The sequence below is a fragment of the Odontesthes bonariensis genome, chromosome 7, assembly GCF_027942865.1.
Source record: "Odontesthes bonariensis isolate fOdoBon6 chromosome 7, fOdoBon6.hap1, whole genome shotgun sequence".
In the NCBI taxonomy this organism is placed as follows: domain Eukaryota; kingdom Metazoa; phylum Chordata; class Actinopteri; order Atheriniformes; family Atherinopsidae; genus Odontesthes; species Odontesthes bonariensis.
In genome coordinates this window covers 26,339,817-26,358,657 of record NC_134512.1, presented here as the reverse complement: position 1 = coordinate 26,358,657, position 18,841 = coordinate 26,339,817, and the positions used below count along the sequence as shown (strand labels likewise).

The 18,841-nt window shown below is 40.5% G+C and overlaps 1 protein-coding gene across 1 annotated transcript; it reads left to right on the top strand.

Annotated features, from left to right (window-relative positions):
- The first annotated feature begins 1,546 nt into the window (after positions 1 to 1,546).
- LOC142384751 (putative oxidoreductase YjmC) lies at positions 1,547 to 14,348 on the top strand. Its single transcript, XM_075471053.1, has 11 exons — positions 1,547 to 1,674; positions 5,440 to 5,588; positions 5,750 to 5,938; positions 6,541 to 6,602; positions 6,771 to 6,824; positions 8,128 to 8,226; positions 9,265 to 9,400; positions 11,249 to 11,367; positions 12,682 to 12,777; positions 12,983 to 13,093; positions 13,824 to 14,348. The coding sequence occupies exons 1-11, from the start codon at positions 1,667 to 1,669 to the stop codon at positions 13,887 to 13,889; spliced, it is 1,089 nt and encodes a 362-aa protein (XP_075327168.1). The 5' UTR covers positions 1,547 to 1,666; the 3' UTR covers positions 13,890 to 14,348.
- Positions 14,349 to 18,841: the final 4,493 nt, after the last annotated feature.

Below are 18,841 nucleotides of genomic sequence, written 5' to 3'. Positions count from 1 at the left end.
CAACACTCTATGAGTTCTCCACCTCATCGCCATGAAATTCTGCGAGGTAGTTTGGATGTCACTTGGCTGATCACAAAGCTGCTCCTTGGTAGAGGAACGTGTAAAAAAAACCAACAAAATAAAAAACACTGTGTGCATCTGTAACACTCGCCTTGTTTTCAGTCAGTGCTTGCCCCCTGGTGGCCTGCTGGACTTCAGAGTAACACTGCACAAGACAAAATACACCAGCACCACCAAAAACAATGAAACAGGGAAAGCATTTGACTTTATTTACACGGCACTTTGCAAAACTTTAAAACGTCAAGTGAAAGCAAAATGTAAAAGATGACTGATTAACAACAACATAACCACAATAGAAAACAACAGAAAAGAAATGGAACCAAAAAATGTAGGAAAAAACTTAAGAAAAAACAATAAAATGTATTGTTTTCACTAAAATGTTGGGATTTCTGGTGGTTGCGTTCTCTGAAGTTGTCTTTTTGCTGCTGTGTGCATTATGTTTGTGTGTGTTTTAGTGTCATACTGTATTTTCTGAAATGTTGATGGAAGCCTATGTTTTCTCCCCCCTGATTATTTAAATATCTATTGGACAATGCTGGACAATGGACAAAGTTTTTTTCACACTGACAATAACAACCCAAGGAAACATATTAGTAGCTGACACGAGGAAGACATTCATGCTTGTCAAATCCAAAAATCAATCGAAGGTATCGAGAAACAGGCTGCAGCTCTCTGTAACGGCAGATCGTGGCTCAATTACATCAATTTGGGTTTGGAAAATATTTTGCATCATTAACCTTTAAAATTGCGACCTATAGGCCTTATCATGGCTAAAAGGCAAGTTGGCTTCTATCTGTTGGACCTTACACTGGTTGCAAAAGCGCTCCGTGAACACAGAGCAAGACTGAGAAATGAAATTGATTCAAAGCCGCTCAATACAACTGTGACCTGATCAGATTCGATCCGCGGACCACTTCGCTGGCAGCTGGCGACCACAACGAACACAAGAAGCCTAATTCACTCAGATGGTTTCATTGAAGAACACCCCTTCTGTGTTGAGCTCATGTTCATGCGATCTCGGCGCTCTGTTTTTTTGGTCTTCTTTGATTTCCCTTGCTGCCATTTTGGAAGACAAAAGCATTCCTTGAGCTTAGGACAAAATACACGCAGGTCCATCATTAAATTAGAGAGAGCAGACATAAACTGCAACGGTGCAGAGTATCTGTAGTAGTCGTGGGACTTTGGTCTCCGTTTCAGGCTGAGGTGGTTATTTAGGAAACAGTTTTTTCTTTAAAGTTGCCTGGGCAAAGTGTTTATTTATGTATTTTCAATAAGTGCCCTATGAGAATATTACCCGCCAGAACATGTGATCTCTGAGGGACAGGGAGGGTCCCTCCCATGTTTAACTGCGAAGCTCGAAATTTGCAAGGGGTCTGAAGCCCACTGGAGACACACATGATCAGAACGAGCCGGGGCGGGTCTGATGTGATGAAAACTTAAAAAAAAAAAAAAAAATCTCATTTCAACACGCCTACTGAGACACTGACAGACACAAAAGCTGAACGGGTTGACAACACTGGGCGGGCTTCTGCATCGTTTTTGTCAGAGTGTCGCAGGCACCAGCAGCGAGGAGCCATCGGCCAGAGGGAGCTCAGAGCCGGGCAGCATGAATAGGTAGGAGTCGGCCTGGGACCCCGTTTATCCAGAGGGTTGTGAGAAAAATGCGTGTGCTACACTACAGGCCACTGAAACCAAATGTTTTTTTTTAACGTGTTTTCTACTTTTGTAGTTCTACAGAAAGCACGTGATGCAGTTTGCAACCCATTGTTGCAACATATTTGTGCTCCATTTTATAGCTTATTGCACATCATGGTACTCAATTAAGGTGATACACCACAATATAAAACTATATTTCTGCTTTTCTTCCATCCTAGAGCTACTTGATAGACTTTTATGGCATCAAATCACCACACATGCCATTTCAGGGCATGCTTATTAGCCAGGTCGAACCCCTTGCAACACCCAGCCATCCTCCTCTGAGCAGCAGTCTGGAGGAAAAACTTTCTGGTATTAGGAGTAAACCAACAACAGAAGCAGACTCTGGGAGGATGGCTGTGTTTCTCAACCAGCTGAAGTCAAAGGAGGGCAAACAGGGGGAAAAGCTGTTGTTGAGCAAAATGAACACTCAGCAGACTGGTGGGGCCACTACTCGCTGTACAACATGCTGCTCAGGAGCCCTGTACATATGTTGCTCAAAGTTTTTTTCATCTCACTGTTAATGGGGAGTGTGTCGTTTACTGAAGTGAACTCATTGAACTCAGTACAACAAGCCCTGCCAGAGCAGAGTAGGGAACTCTGTAGTTTTGTTGTAAGTAGTAAGCTCTTCCCGCCAAGTCATATTTAATCTCTTTTTGGTTTTTAGTGGTGCCAATTAGGCCACTGTTACCCAACTCTCTCAGTTTAAAGATGGTTATTGTGATGCATTTTTTTTAAAATTTATTTTATGCATCTCGGACATTCAGGTGTACAATTTCATCAGTAATATGATTTGGAGAAAAAGGGGCCTCAGCCCTTCAAAACGGTCGGGCGGCACATTGTTGTTTACAAAGAAATTGAACGTAAGCCACTTTGCTGGAGCAGTTTTACCCAAAGGAGAGATTCGATGAACAGTAGAAACTTTTAAGCTATTCCGTGACCAAGTGGTATTCATGCTTGGACTTCCCCCATGCTGCAAGTTCCACTCTGGGCTGTAGTAGGGCTTTGTTGTGTTGAGGCCCCCTGCCCCCCACTCACGTCCTGCCATTCTGAAGATAGAAATTCCCTCTCTTAGAGTTTTGGCAAGCAAGCAGCAAGGATTAAGGTCAAGGTTAGGTGTTGTTGATGTGGAAGGTGAAAGTGGAGCATTAAGGTCCAGACTCAGGTTTGTATGGAGAAAACGTGCCACATCAGAGGCACTGGTGAACCTTAATAAGTATACTGAAGAAATACATTCATAAATTGTCTGTTGAAATTATGCTAAACGTTGAAATCACATAGCTATGAAACATCCTTTTGAAGAAAAAAACAAAACAATAATACACATTGGAGCTTTTCCCGTGTGTCCAAAGGCATCTTTGATATGTCTCATTTATATATATATTGATATGTCTTATTTATAGCTGTTACTGTTAACTTTCCATTTGCTGTGGTCTTCTGTGTCAGGGGCTAAAGGGCTGTGAGTGATATTGGTCTTTTGATCTAAATCTTCGAGTGAACAAAAAAAAAAAGAGGCAAATAAGCATCTTCCCCTGCTAAAGGGCACTTTACAAGGATATTCCTCTTTGCTGAAAAAGAGTCGGCACAAGAAGCACTCTGAAAACGCTTCAAGGCACATTTTGATGAATTTAAGGCTGAGGCAGGCAGTTGTTTCACTTTGAGCTCATAATGCGTGTGAACGCTGTCTGAGTCTGCAGGCAGACGCAGTGTTCTTAAGTGTGCTTCTTCTTGATTTCTTCAGGCTTCTTGATGAGTAACACTGAAGAATAACTAGAATTTCTCTACAAGAGCGTGTATCTCACTCAGTACAAATATCCAGATATTTTCCCAAACAAGTCAAATTCACTACAAAACTCAATGTGTTCCTCCTTGGCCAGTGCTTCGTCTAGGTAGTTTTCATGTTCTCTTGCTGAGTGAGTATCGTGCAGTCACTTGACAGACCTGTCCGTGGTACGTATAGGACTGCAGTTGGGGTTCATCCGAAAGTTTCCCCCCTCTTCTATCCACCAAACACTGCAAAGAAAAAAGAAAGAGGAGGAAATACTGCAAAAAATGAGGGAGTAGGAAATTATGTCAGTAATGACGCCTCTTTATCTGTAATTAACAGTTTAGTTTCAAATTAGATTTACTACTGTACTCCTTCATCTACAGGGTTGGGGAGTAACGGATTACATGTAACGGCGTTACGGTAAAAGGATACAAAATAAAAGTAACTGTAATCCGTTACAGTACAAGCAAAAACGATGTACTCAGATTACAGTTACATTCAGTGAGAATGGGGGTTACTTAACAGGATTACAATTTGTGCGAGGTTGCAGTGACAGAAGTACAGAGCGGCAGGGTCGGACTGGGGGAAAAAATCGGCCCTGGCAATTTTCCCCGGGACCAGCCCCCCCTCAGTATTAATTAGTATCTCCAATCTAATTAAATAAAAATAAAAAAACGAGCACAGACCGCTCATACAGTCAATGGCATGTACCCATAGAAAAAATACACACTCACACACACATCACACAACCTGACTATCGGCTAACAACCATGATCAGTAACCTACACAAACCCAGACACATAATGGCTCGGCGGCCAGCAATCGGATAAACCAATGAAGTGAATCAATCCTGTGAAAGAATGAAAACAAGTGAATGAAACCTGCACTCACCGATTATGAAGTTAACTCTGCCAGCCCCATACTCTTGCCCCTGCTCAGCCAACTCCTTGACGTCGGGTATGGTTGGTAACGTTACTGCGGCTAGCATTAGCAACGAGGCTGCTAGGCTTGCTAAATCGGTAAGCATTAGGCTACTGAAGAAAGCTAGTCTTTTTAGCTACGTTATATTATCATCTTTCTTCTCGGCTATAAGTTAACCTTTGTTTACGGCCACTGGCCCTAACCTGACGCGCTAGCTGTCAAATCACCGGAAGTTTTCACCGGAAGTACTGGCGCACACACACAAGCAAGGGTGTGCAAAGAAAAATAAAATGTGATGTAAAAGTCTTACTTTGCTTATTTATTACTAAAGTAGAGCACTTCATTGTCATTGCACATGTATCAATGAAATGCAGTTTGGCATCTTATCAAGTGTAACGCGTGCAGATGTATAGCATGCAGTATTTAGAGATAAAATGCAGTTATTTACAGCTAGTGTAAGGAAAGATGGTTAATAGATATGTGCAGAATAGATCAATTACCTAGAGAAATGCATGTATGTGCAGAGAATGTATAATGTAGTTATGGCAGTACAATGAAAAGAAAAATATCATGGTATAAATAAATGTGATAAATACAGATGGAATCATACAGATAATATACAGATTATCCTATACCATAAATAGGTAAAAGTAATCCAAAAGTAATCCAAAAGTAATTAGTTACATTACTTTTTTTAAGTAATCCAAAAAGTTACACTACAATTACATTTTAAACAAGGTAACTTGTAACTGTAACGGATTACATTTTTAAAGTAACTTCCCCAACACTGTTCATCTATAACTTACAGATTGGACAGTCACTCCAAAACAAACATGGATTTGATCTTGAACTTTTAAGATTGGCACACTTTTGCAGAAGGAAGGCTATCATCACGGTTCGAAAAGATAATTTGAAAGCGAGATCTCTTTGCCCAGCATGAATGAGAACAGTTACATGTGCTTATGTGTACTTTTTGTCCAACCACCACCTCACAGGTGTCTGATCAGCCACATAGAGGTGCAGGGCTTCATTGAGAGGTGTGTGACAGCAGTGGGCACCAAACCGCATCACGCCCGCAGCCTTGCTGATGTGTTGGTGGAGGGAGACTGCAGGGGTCACTACAGCCATGGGCTCAATAGGATGGGTCAGTCACTTTTTCTGCATGGATAATTCTTATGTGGCACATACCTTTGCAACACGGAGGGTGATGGTTGTAGGACGTATCCGGCGTAAACGGTTAATGAGATTTAAATGTGTGTGCCGTATACTCTCTCTGCCCCCTGTGTGTGTTTTTCTTTTAAAAAGACATGTACGTGAAGGACATCCAGACTGGAATCTGTGCAGTTGACGGTGAGCCGGTGGTCGAGAAGGAGAGTGCAGCCACAGCGCTGGTGGATGGGAAGAACCTCCTGGGCCCAGTGGTGGGAAACTTCTGCATGAATCTGGCCATAGCAAAGGCCAGAGAGGTTGGCATTGGCTGGGTTGTGGCACACGGTGAGTCCCAATGTTCTTTCGTCTTCAAACAAAACAGGTTTCACTTTGCACTGTGCAAATCCATATCTACCTCTGTCTGTCAAAAACCAGTTAGAAGGTTGCATCTTTGCCTTATCGCAGAGTTCAACAAAAATTTGTCTGGATCTTAAATACCACTCGACCGCCTGCATATTTTGGCATCCTAATGGCGTATTTGTAGATACATGACTGCATCTGCACTGCGGTTAGGTTCAATGCATTATAAATGAGCTAGCAAAAAATGTAATTTCTCAAAAACTAAAGTTTCACATTGATCTTGAAAGATCAGTGAATATTTGGCGCATATTAACAGCCAAGTTAGTATGGCGGAAGAAAAACCAGAACCTATGTAGCTGAGGCAGGCAAAAGCTCAGGGAGTCGGACTTCGATGATCACAATGCCTTTTTTCCATGAGGAATAAATGCTGATCGAATTGAGTATTAGAATCTCCGTTTGAGTTTATCGAAAGCTGAATGATTTTGTTATTTCATTGTAGTAAAGAAGCAGTAAACTAATATGACGAATAAAGAATGACAAACAGGAATATTTCTGCAAAACTGACATCTTTATGCCACCTTTTTTAGGTTCCAACCATTTTGGTATTGCTGGATACTATGCAATGCAAGCACTAAAGGAAAACATGATTGTGAGTGAAACATTACAGCATCTATTTGAGTTTTTTTTTTTTCCATAAAGAGGAAAGCTGAAAGCTATTTAAACCTCAAAGTTTTTTGTTTAATATCTCATCAATAACAACAAATGAATGTGCTGTCATTTCTAAATTTCCTCGCTAATTTGGATCTGATCTCCACAGGGCATGTCATTTACCAACACATCCCCACTCGTGGTTCCCACGCGTGGTAAAGAGGTAAATGTATTATTCAGTCTGTCGAGTACGTTTTTCTAAAGGCCACACGTGACACACTCAGTGTGTTTTGACTGCGGGACTGCAGATTTTATTCCTTGTCTGTACATTTCCACTGCATGAACTAAGCGTGCGGTGGAAACATTGTGCTCTACTTTTGAGTGTCTTGTTACTTTCATGTTGGGGCTTGAAGAGCTGAACCTTTCTGACTGATGCACTTGGCGTCATATTTCTGGTAGTTTCCTCAGTTGAGATATGCGGCATGAATTCTGTTTCAGACTGTTTGTAAACGCGACAGTCAAACTTGGCTATTCCTGGTGGCATTTGTGCTCTCAGCTGTGAATTTAAAAAGGCACAGTTTAAATCTTCTTCGAAGCAACACTTTCAGATTTTTTTTTTTTTTTTTTTTTTTCAATATTGACCGAATTTCTCTAGAAACCGTTGGTGATAAACAGACACTTTAAAGAAATACCAAACTGACCATTTACTGTTAACAGAGTGAAGAGAATCTGCTAAACAGTACTTTGTTACTTTTGCATGTTACCTCTTCCTGTAATAACAGCAAAATGGCATTTCTCTAAATTGTCTATTTATTACCTTAACATTTATCAGTGATGCAGTTACGATAAAAAGAAAAAGAAAGTATTGCATTCCATGTGTCACTGACAATGAGCTGCAGACATGTCGCGTCCTCTTGTGAACAGCTTGGCCTAAATATGACCCATGAACTAAGTGAATGCCAGTTCTACCATCACGTTTTTAAATGAAATTGTCTTTTTTCTAATGTCTTCCACAGTACACAGTTTGTAAGTTTATTTCCAGATGCTGCATGCAGGCGTGCTGCAGCTCATTGCATCTGTCCCTGGACGGTCTTGTCATGCTGCTGTTTAGCTTTACGAGTGTCTCGTGTTTCAAAGTTTGTGGCTGAGTCCGCAGGCTAGTTTTTGCCGCACAGAGAGCAAGACATGAAATACACGGTGTTACTCCCTTTGTGATATCTTGATATCATGAAGATCTGCGCGACGCCTCTCGCGACATAATATATTCCTCGTCATCTTCTCTTCAGAAATTTGTGGCTGGAGCACTGAGACCCTTTGCACTTTGCCCTCTCAGCTCTCCATGTGTGTTGAAACCTGCAGGCTTGACACATGATTTATCTCATCTTTGCAGGGTTTAAGACGGCAGGGTTCAGGGTTTAAGAGTTCTGTGTCTGTTGTTTACTGCATGACTTGGCCCAGATGTATGAACATGTATCTTCCATGTAAACGTCGTTCTCATCCTAACACTGTGAGCCTGTCGTCTACAGCGCACTTTGGGCACCAACCCCTTGAGTATAGCCGCTCCAGCGAAAGATGGAGACAGCTTTGTTCTAGACACGGCCACTTCAACGGTAGCACTTGGAAAGGTAAGACCTGGATTTTTACTGCTGCATTTGTAGTTGTTATGGAAGTGGTCAGTGGTTGGTCACTTAACGAGGTCATTTTGAAGGTAAGCACATCCTGCTGATTTGGAAAAGTATCAGTATCAGTATAACACAGGCATGCGAAAAAGTAAGTACTTTTATTTTCAATTTTAAGGTTTAAGGACACAATAAAAAAACAAAAACAAACCATGTCCATGGTCCCGGTCCTAAGATGAGATAAATATTAAAACACATGACATATTACACAGTGTCATTTATTTAACATCAAAAGTATGTAGAAGCAGTGTGTGCTCCCACCTCAGCATTCCAATCAGGTCAAGGTCAGGCCTTTGGACCACTGCACTTGATTCTTGAGTCATTCTGTTGTAGATTTACTGCTGTGCTTGGAGTCATTTTGCTTTGCTTGACCCTATTTTCGCTAAGCTTTAGCTGTCGGACAGATGGCCTCACATTTAACTCTAGAATAGTTTGGTATACAGAGGAGGTCATGGTCGACTCAATGACTCTGAGGTTTTCAGGTCCTGTGGCTGCAAAAGAAGCCCAAATCATCAGCCCTCCACCACCGTGCTTGATATTCAGTATGAGGTGTTCCATCCAGCACCATCAAACAAGGTGCTGTGCGTTATGAGCAAATATCTCCATTTTGGTCTCATCTATCCAAGAGCATTGTTCCAGGAGTCTCATCGTTTGCTCTGATGTAACTTTACAAACCTTAGCTGTGCTACCATGCTCTTTTCAGAGAGAAGAGGCCTTCTCCCGACAACCCTTCCAAACGAGCCAAACTTCTAACTATAGTGTCACGGAGTCTAACATTTAACGTGCTAACTGAGGCCTGTAGATTCTGAGATGTGCAGTTTGTCTGATCATTGCACGGTCTGACGTGGGGTGAACTTTCTGGGATGTCCACTTCTGGGAAGATGTCTTGAATGTTTTACACAACAAAAGTTGCACTGACTTTTTTTAAGTGATTGTGCAAGTGAAGCCTTCTTCATCTCTTAATTTTCTGCAATGTTTCTACAGGTGGAGCTTAATGACCGGCGTGGAGACCCTATTCCTGATGGGTGGGGCTGTGACCCTCACGGAAAGATAACAACAGACCCCAAGAGAGTTTTGACCGGAGGAGGACTGGTCCCTATTGGTGGCAGTGAAGCCACGGGTCAGATATTTCTTCTTCTTAATTATTTATTTGTTTCATTTATTTCTTTCTAATGTAAGAATAGTTTCCCCCTTTGCTCTTACAGTTAGCTGTGGAGACTTGTCATGTCAAATTCCGAAACTGATAAATCTCATTGTTTTTGAAAAATATATATTCTCAGTCTTAACTTAAAGTCAGTAACATTCTCATTAAAGATGGGACGTGTGCATGTTTACCTCTGTGTTGCATTACTTCTTCTTACAGTAATCAAAGGCATTTATGAACTCAAGAGCCCTGTTGTTTTATTTGTTTTAGTTCAAAAGGTGAAGTACTTTCCCATTCTTGCTTTCAATGATTTAAGCTGCTGAATGGTTCAGGAACTCCTAACACACCTTATGTCTTCGATTGGGTGACAAGTGTGGACAGCATGCCGTCCAGTTTTGCTCTTGATCGTTTTTACTAGGGAGCCATGCTGTTGTGAAACGTGCAGAATGTGGTTTCACTTTGGTACATTAAGATAAGGAACAAGTTCTCATAAAAAGAGTTTAAAATCTTGTGGTCCTCAACTGATCTTGAAATGAGGTAAATACAAGCTCAGATAAACAATGAGATATTACACTGTCACTTATTTAACTTAAACTAAACCAAAATAGTCAATATTACAGGCAGTGTGTGAGAAATGAAGTAAAACACCACGTGATTCAATAGCCTTTAGCAGCAATAACTTTAAGTTATTGTTTTCCATATGATCAGTTTTGTATATGTTATCAGTTCCACACATCATTGGGGAGGATTTTTGGTCCACTTATCTCTACAGTGTGGCTTTGGTTCATTCAGGTTTTGGAAGCATTCGTTTGTGCACAGCCCAGACCTCAACCTCAGTCAGGTTGAGGTCTGGACTTTGACTGGACACTTGCAACACCTCGATTCTCTTCTTTTTCAGTCATTCTGTTGTATATTTAAGATCTTATATTTAAGATTTATTTGTCATGCATACACACAAAATTTGTCCTCCGCTTTTAACCCGTCCAGGTTGGCACCTGTTGACATGCACATGCACATGCACATGCTCTCAGAGACAGATGCCAACCTGGAGCGGTGGGCAGCCATTCGCAGCACCCGGGGAGAATGGGGGGTACGGCGCCTTGCTCAAGGGCGCCTTGCTCAAGGGCACCTCAGCCGTGACAAGGAGGTGGACGGACACCCCTCCAGCTGTCAGTTCCACCAATTTTTGAGTGACGAGAGTGGGAATTGAACCTGCCAACGTTCCGGTTATTGAACGACCGACTCTAACCACTGAGCCACGGCTGCCTTTTGCTGCTGTCTTTGGGAACATTGTCGTGTTGCATGATCCAAGTTCAGCCAACCCAATCACATTTGACCATTTTCACTCCTGAACACAAATTTGATTTGGTCATTTTCCGTGATTGCAGTTCACTGAAGCACATCACAGCTGGAGGCTTTTTGTTGTAGTTGTGCTCTCCTAGCTGGAAATGCAAAGAAATGGGTGTTGTTGGGTAACACGGGTGTCTGGTGCTCGCAGGGTGGATGTGATGCTGCGTATGCTTTACAACATGTTTAGAATAGCAGATGAAACTCCTTATTCAAATGATATGAGTACTGCATGTATCTGTATGTATCCACAACAGTGTAGAGCCACAGGTCAGTGGAAAGGAAAACTTCCCCAGCACACGCACACGCTTACTCGCACAGCGGCCGCAAATGATCTGGACTATTACTTGAGATTGGAGGATGTCTTCCAAGGATGTTATCTCTCTATGTGCTCTCTATTGCTGCCAGTTGTATATTGCAGTATTTGAAATAGTACATTTCTGGCATGTATCATTATCTCTCTATTGTTGCCTTCAGGAGGGTACAAAGGCTACGGTCTGGGGATGATGGTGGAGGTGTTCTGTGGTATTTTGGCTGGTGCCCAGTACAGCAAATATGTCCGCACGTGGAAAGTGACCGACCGTGTTGCCAACCTGGTACGTTCTGTTTTCCTTTTTTCTTGTGTTGCATTGTATTGTGATATAAACGTGGCATATTTACCCATTTTAAACAAAGTTGTGTTTGTCAGGTGTCTTGTTTCATGATTGTCCTCTTATATAATATGCTAAAAGTTAGCATCTTGGTCCTCTTGTCTAAAAGTCTGTAAAACTTAATGCAACTCATGGCCAAACACATTTCTTTTTGTATTTAAAAACTGGAAAATGAATCTTAAGGTCATTGTTATATTCCATTGTGGATAGAGCTTTTGCTCTTAGGCACATGAAATGTGGCTGCCAGCAGTTGAAATAAAAGCTCTCGCTTTAAAAATATTAATGTTTCCTTCGGTGAAAGCTGCCAAAATAATGATGAGATGAAATTCATAAAATATTTAAAGGGATACGCCACCCCCAGGCCAAATTAAGTGTATCCCCGCATTCCCGAGACATAAATAAGTGTGTGGGAGCGTTTTCCTGGCGACCCAGGCATTGTCCGAATCTCACAACACTGACCACTGCTTGGTTTCGCGTAATACCTCCATGCTAGCGTCGCCAGCGTCGCCAATCGAAATATTTCGCCCAACGTAAATTAATTTACTTGATTTACCTTCTAATTACTGTGTGAGTGGTGTTCTTTCACATCGAGTGCAAATGACTGTGTAAATCAAGACGGAAGGCTTGGTTTGCTCATGTCGGTTTGGGAACTAGTTTCCGGTGCGGAAAACACAGCCGACGCACACTCCCCGCTACTTCATTGGGAATCCCCCCCCCCCCCCGGCTGCTTCACGCTGGTTTGTTTGAGGAAGTCGGGCCTTCCGTCTTGATTTACACAGTCATTTGCACTCCATGTGAAAGTACACCACTCACACAGTAATTAGAAGGTAAATCAAGTAAATTAATTCACATTGGGCGAAATATTTCGATTGGCGACGCTAGCATGGAGGTATTACGCGAAACCAAGCAGTGGTCAGTGCTGTGAGATTCGGACAATGCCTGGGTCGTCAGGAAAACGCTCCCACACACTTATTTATGTCTCGGGAATGCGGGGATACACTTAATTTGGCCTGGGGGTGGCATATCCCTTTAAGTTAGATAATGCACAGAGATGGCTTTGTAATGTGTTGGTTATTTAAAGACGAACAAAGTTTATGATTAGAACTCACTCAGCAACAGCAAAAAACCATCAACCCTGATCATTTTCACCTGTTTTAGAGCTTTTATTCAAATAGATAAACACAGTTACTTTGATGGAAACCACAGATTTATATTGTTTTTTCTCAGTCACCTCACAGTGCCACCTGTTTTGGGTTGTAGGGTCAGTGTTTTGTAGCAATCAACCCAGAGAACTTCGCTCCAGGGTTCAATGAGAGGATGTCAGATCTGCTCTCAATCCAGAGAGACCAGAATCCTGTGAGTACACCCCAATGATGGACTTTTGGGTAGTTATAAACTTTCTTGAGCGTCGCACCAATGGGGAGCACCAAGTTCTTGTGGTTTATATGGAGGTTTTTATCATTGGCACTGTATCTCAAAACCCTGACTGGAATTTTATGGAGTGGAAGGTATGTTAAAATTAGAGGTTCACTTTCTTAATGTTAATGTTGTTCTGCTGCAGGCCGATCCTGACTCTCCTGTTTTGGCTGCTGGAGACCCAGAGAGGATAAACATGAAGAAGTGTGAGGAGATGGGTGGAATACCCTACCATATCAATGTCATCAAGTACATGGTAATGGGTGAAAATTTGTGCTATTCTCACAGTCATTCAAATTAAATTGTATCAACAAGTTTTTTATGCAAGTAAAATTAAATAAAATTCAGGTAATATTAAGTAATGCTCCTGACAGTGTGCTATCGAATAGCAGATGTGGAGATACTGAGAGGGCATTTGTGCTATTTTACTTGATAAAGATAAACCGTTTTATAAATAATTGCTTCCCAGTTAAATTCTGTTCCATCCTGGCTGAAGTTGACAGACTTGTCCGCATCCCCCTCTTTGAATACACGTGCCGACTGTGGAAGTTTAAAGTTAGCTTGTTAGCTTAACCTGCCATAAAGACAAATAAGAGTTAGCTGTGTCCAAAGTCACTAAAGTTCCCCTCTCAGCACCTCTGAATCTTGTTAACTTGTGAAATGCTAATATCAGAATGATAATTCTTATTACTTCCCAAAAATCTATGTTTAAGAAAGCTGCCATGAAGACAGAGACCAGCTTAGCTGTATCTAAATTTACAAGAATTCACTCCCAGTACTTCCAGTGCTGGAATCTTATTAACTTATGCAAAGATAACATAAGAATATATACATATTTTTTTTACACTTCTTAAAATCTATTTATTTTTTAACAGATGACTCAGTTTGAATATAACATTAGTATGTTACTTAGGGTACTTGAAGCACCTCGAAGGAGTTTTTTTGTGTAGGAAACTTAACTCAACATTTTCATTGTGTTTCTGCAGAATGAATATGCGAAGAAAATCGGTGTCAACCAGCTGCTGCCGTGTGACAAGATTGTCTCCATTTAGCTGGTCCAGTTGCAATGCTCAGCTTTGGAAATCTGCCTCTTTGTAAGTTCGCTCTGAGCAACGTGAGAGTGCAATTGTGTTTACGTAAATTCTAGTTATTCAGAGTGATATCCTATTTAACCAACAGTATCATTATCATACTTTAAACAGCATAGAAAGCTATAACAAAAAAACAAAAAAAACACAAGCTACCTCTCAAAAAGCTGTGACAGAAAAAGTAAAAAATAAAAATTTAGAAGTTAATTCTATAAGTTAGAGCTCTGCAGCTCAGGGCTGGATGTGAATGAGTTTACAAATCTTTTACTGATGTTATTGTAATGTATTAACAATATTCTTTTTTTATGGGTATATCAGTGTTATCACTTTTGCATCAAAACGTATATATTTGAATGTAGATCAGCATTTTAGAAACAGCAGAATTTTTTTGTTGCTTATACAATGCCTATATATATTTTTTTTATAAGAGCATCATAAACACATCATTGATCAGTGCCTTAGTCATTAAAAGTCTTAAAAATGAAAAAACCTGTTTTACTGTCTGCATTGCTTTTTTTCCCCATGTTTTACATCCAGATATCTCTCAGCCTACCACTAGATGGAGATGAAAGCTTTACAACTACACCAGAAATATACACATCAGTACGTCTATTTTGATCTTTGATCTGATAAATAAAAAGAAAAAGCACCCGAATGTCATCGTTACGAAACATTATGTTTAAATTCATTTTTAAAATTTGTTACAACCTTAAAACATGATAACAGTTTGCCTTTGTGAAATCACAGCTTAGCATGCAGCTGTAGTTGTACTGAAAGAGCTTAACGTTTCTGAATGGAGGATGAGCACGAAAAGCTGAGCAGTATAGGTAAAAAGACTCTATATCTTGTACTCAAAGGGCCCACTTTACTAAAGATGACCGATTTTATGTCACAGTTAAAATGGGTTTTACCTTTGAAACATTTTTAAAAGTCAAACCTCAATTTGCCTGATGTGCTGTACCTTTGCGCAACTTTTACTCACGTGACTCATTTCTTACAGCACTCTGCAAAAGTCTATACCCACCCCTTATTTTTTAATCATTTCCTTCTAAGGAGCCAGACTTTATTGCAACCTTACAAAGTAGTCTCGAGTAATACTTCTTCAGACTTTCTGAAGTTTTTCTTTAGGAAATCTCACTCATTTTCAGTCCAGTCCTTGTACCTTATCAAACATATTGTACCAATATAAGCTTAAAAATGCATGTTACTCAAAGGATGAACCAACGTTGTATCTACACATAACAGACAGCATTGCGAAGGAGCAGTTTTAGTTGTCTTTAAGTAGTTAGTAGCAGCCTGTTCCATCTAATTAGGTGCCTCTATGAAAAATGTCAAAGATCACACAGCTTGATACACACAAATTAATATTTTTGCACCAACAACGTCATTCCAAAAGAGCTGTTTGCCAAAAAAATTGGCATATGTTGACATGGTGTGATGAGTCCATTTAAAAAAAAAAAAAAAAAAAAAAAAAAAAAGTAAAAACAGCAAAAATGGAGGATAAAAGAAGAAGAGCCTGAACAACTATCTACAGCAGATGAAATATGTGTGGATAGATTCCTCTGGACTTTCCATTGATCCATCACTGAACCCTCATCAGAAATCATCTCTATGAAAAGGTGGCTGTCAAGAAGCCCCTCAAGGAAGGTAAATTGGGAGAAAGGGCTGAGGTATGCTAAATAACACAAGAAATAGAGTAATGACCTCAGTATTGCAGAAGAAGTGTGGGACCATCTTGACACAGAACGAAACAAAAGGCTGCCGACATCCAAAGAACAGCTTTGGAATATCCTTCAAGAAGCCTGGAGAAATATTCCTTAAGACTACTTAAAGAAAAGACAAGAAAGCTTGTCTAAGAGGCTGTGGTGACGAACAAAGGTGATCACACCAAATATTGACTTTAAAGCTGATTAGAAGTGTACGAATTAAATTTTTTTCTCTCATATACTATATTTCTGTTATTTTGACTCATCTTCTTGTAAATTGCTGCTCTTCTTGAAGCTACTCCTCACTGGAAGTGAAATAATTCCTTCATCCCCTCTTGCATTAGATATGTCCCACCACTAGATGGAAACCTACCTACATAAACATAGCTTGAGTAAACTTCTGTGGAGTTGTTTCATCTACCCAAGAGTAATTAATCTGTTTTGTGAAGTTATAGTTATTGAGGTGGTTTTATTTGTATGTTGTATTTTGTAATCTTTACAAAACAGATATTAACACTAAAACAAAATAGTCATAATTACATATTGCATATTTACTGCACTGTACATCATTAACAAGCACTAGTTGCCAATAATTGGACAAATAAATACATATACGTCAGAATAAAAAAGGTAAAATCTCTATTATTTGTTTGAATGTAACTCTCATCATTTAAATAAGCTGGTTCCTCTGCACTTTAAATATATTGTTTCAGGGTCTAAAGTCCCAAATTAATTCTTTAATATCATTTAACCTAATACTTATATGATTTTTATTGATTTTTTAGCCTTTTTTTTTAACTAATTAAAACTTATATTATTAATTATGTTGTCTATGCACAAAGATTATAATCCAAGGACATTGTCAGTTAAATAAACTGTAATTGAATACAGACTTTCCCAAACATTCTGTAAACAGACTGGATCTAAATGTTAACCTCTGTGACTCGTGTTTGTGTCTATTTAAGAGGTGATGACATTGAGTATATAGCTGTGTGTGCCAGATTATAGGTCATCATACTAAAACACAACACATATTTAGACCTTTTGGATTGATTTTCAAACTGATTTATGTTTAAAATGTGGATTTTATTTGCTCCCTTTTTTTTCTCTTTCAAAGCTAATGATCAATGTACAGCTTGAACAGCTCATTTAAACTGAAAATTAAAGAAATGTTCTCACTCGGAGCTGTGAAGGAGAAGGGGGACTGGACCTTGACAGATGCCCAGATTAGGACCTTAATCTCTCATGCTAAAAGTCCTGGCACTGTGCTCTGGACCCTGGTTGTCCTGTTAACACTCGGCCGGCCGCAAACAAAAGGGGAGAAATCAACAAATCAATGGGCTTTGAGCCCCACCAGTGGAGGGAAAAGAGGTGGGGTGGAGTGGTGTGGGAGGTGGGGTAGTGAGTGCTGGGCTGGACCAAGTCTGAACGGGATGCATGAAGATTAGGTTTGAGCAGAGGGGGGAGCTGGCTGGGTGGATTAGAGACCAATTCAAATACTTGTTATAGGGGGCAGACTCAGAGGTGTGTGCGTGCTGGGATGGATGGATGGATGGATGGATGGTGGGGGTCTAGTCTGCTCGGCCTTGGCCCAGTGCCCTTGTGTGGATTAGACTGGGCCTCTTAGAGCCTAGAGAGCAGCGCCGCTGGCTAGGATTAAGCAGATTCTAACAGGTGTTTTCTTTTGTTGTACTGAGGGGGGATCGGTCCATCCCTCACTGAAAGCCCAAATCATGAGGTGATTGGCGGCTGCTAATGGGGCCAGTGATGCCAAAAGGCCATGCATGTGTTTGTGTCCGAGTTGGCTGTTTATGTTTGGATTTGTATGTGCTCTTAGACACAACTGGCCTCTCGATGACAAGTGCATGTTGGTCTATTCCTCATGAAGCGGGAGGTCACAACTGTAGGAAATGAGTCAGATGAAGTGGGATGGCAAGGAAACAACCAAACAACTGATGAACTGAGATAAGCCATAAAGACAATGAAATTTTCAGATGCAACTGATCAGTTGTATTAACTGTGAAGCGGGAGCTCTGCACTGTGGATGAGATTAGAGCTGTTGCAGCTTAAGAGAAGCACTTTCACACTGTAGGAGGATCAGATCAGACGAGCTTAAGTAACAGTGTGTCATTGCTTAAGGTACAGAAACACTTTTATGGGATTAGATAGAAGGAATGGCATTGGTTGTTTCAGAGCTTTGGTTTGAAGGTCAGAATCCATCTGGTTGAAATAAAAAACGTAAAAAAAATGTACTGATAGCAGTGTGATAGGACTCCTCATGCCCTCAGTTAATTCTCTAAACCAGCACTGGTGAGGGAAGGCGTGTACATGTACGAGTAACGACAGACAGGAGGGAGGAGTAGTGATGGAGAGACCAAGAATAGCTCTGCTGCTCTCATGCTGAGTCTTTAATGAACTGAATCGACTGCCTGGTCAGTCCCTCCCAGCTGTTGTCCCCACAAAGCCAAGATATTTGGCCTTGGCTCTTTGTGCTGCTCGGACTGCCATACTTCCAAATGACCCAGAGACCAAGCAAAAATAAAAGCAAAGCATCTGCTGTGTTGTTGACTCCAGCTGCTCAGGAATGCAACATGTCTCCATCTGTTGTCCCCCTACTTAGGATCAAATATTGGTGCCAGTAGGTGCTAACAAAAAGTGTCAAGTATACGCTGGGGTTTGAATCCAACACAAGAATATTATAAGACTGGAAATGTGCATGAATAACAGGTTTGCATCTAACCTGCTCTATATTGATAACATATAGATATGTTTCTATTTTTTCATACTGTTGCCAAATTGTATTTTATTGGGATCCTTTATCTAAACAATAGGTCTCCTCAACAAATGGTAACTCGTACATATAGTGATATATCATGGACTTATCCTAGTATTTGTAACGTCAGGTAACCTTTTTAGATATAACTCTATCAATTATTTACACAATTTACTTTACTTCCATGCTTACTTGTGTTTTTTCTTTTTTCTCTTTTTCACACAGTGAACTTGAATGGATACTGAAATAATTTGAAGCGCATATAGTTTTTCATCAGATGGTGACCTCCAGTAATCAGAATCAAATCGGGTTGCGTGTTGGCATAAGACAGCTCGAATGCTGAACCTGATAAAAAAAGATGCAGACTGTAATTCTATGTTACCATGACAACAGTGGGATGCAGGTATCTCTGATGACACATGTTCAGGAAAAAAGAA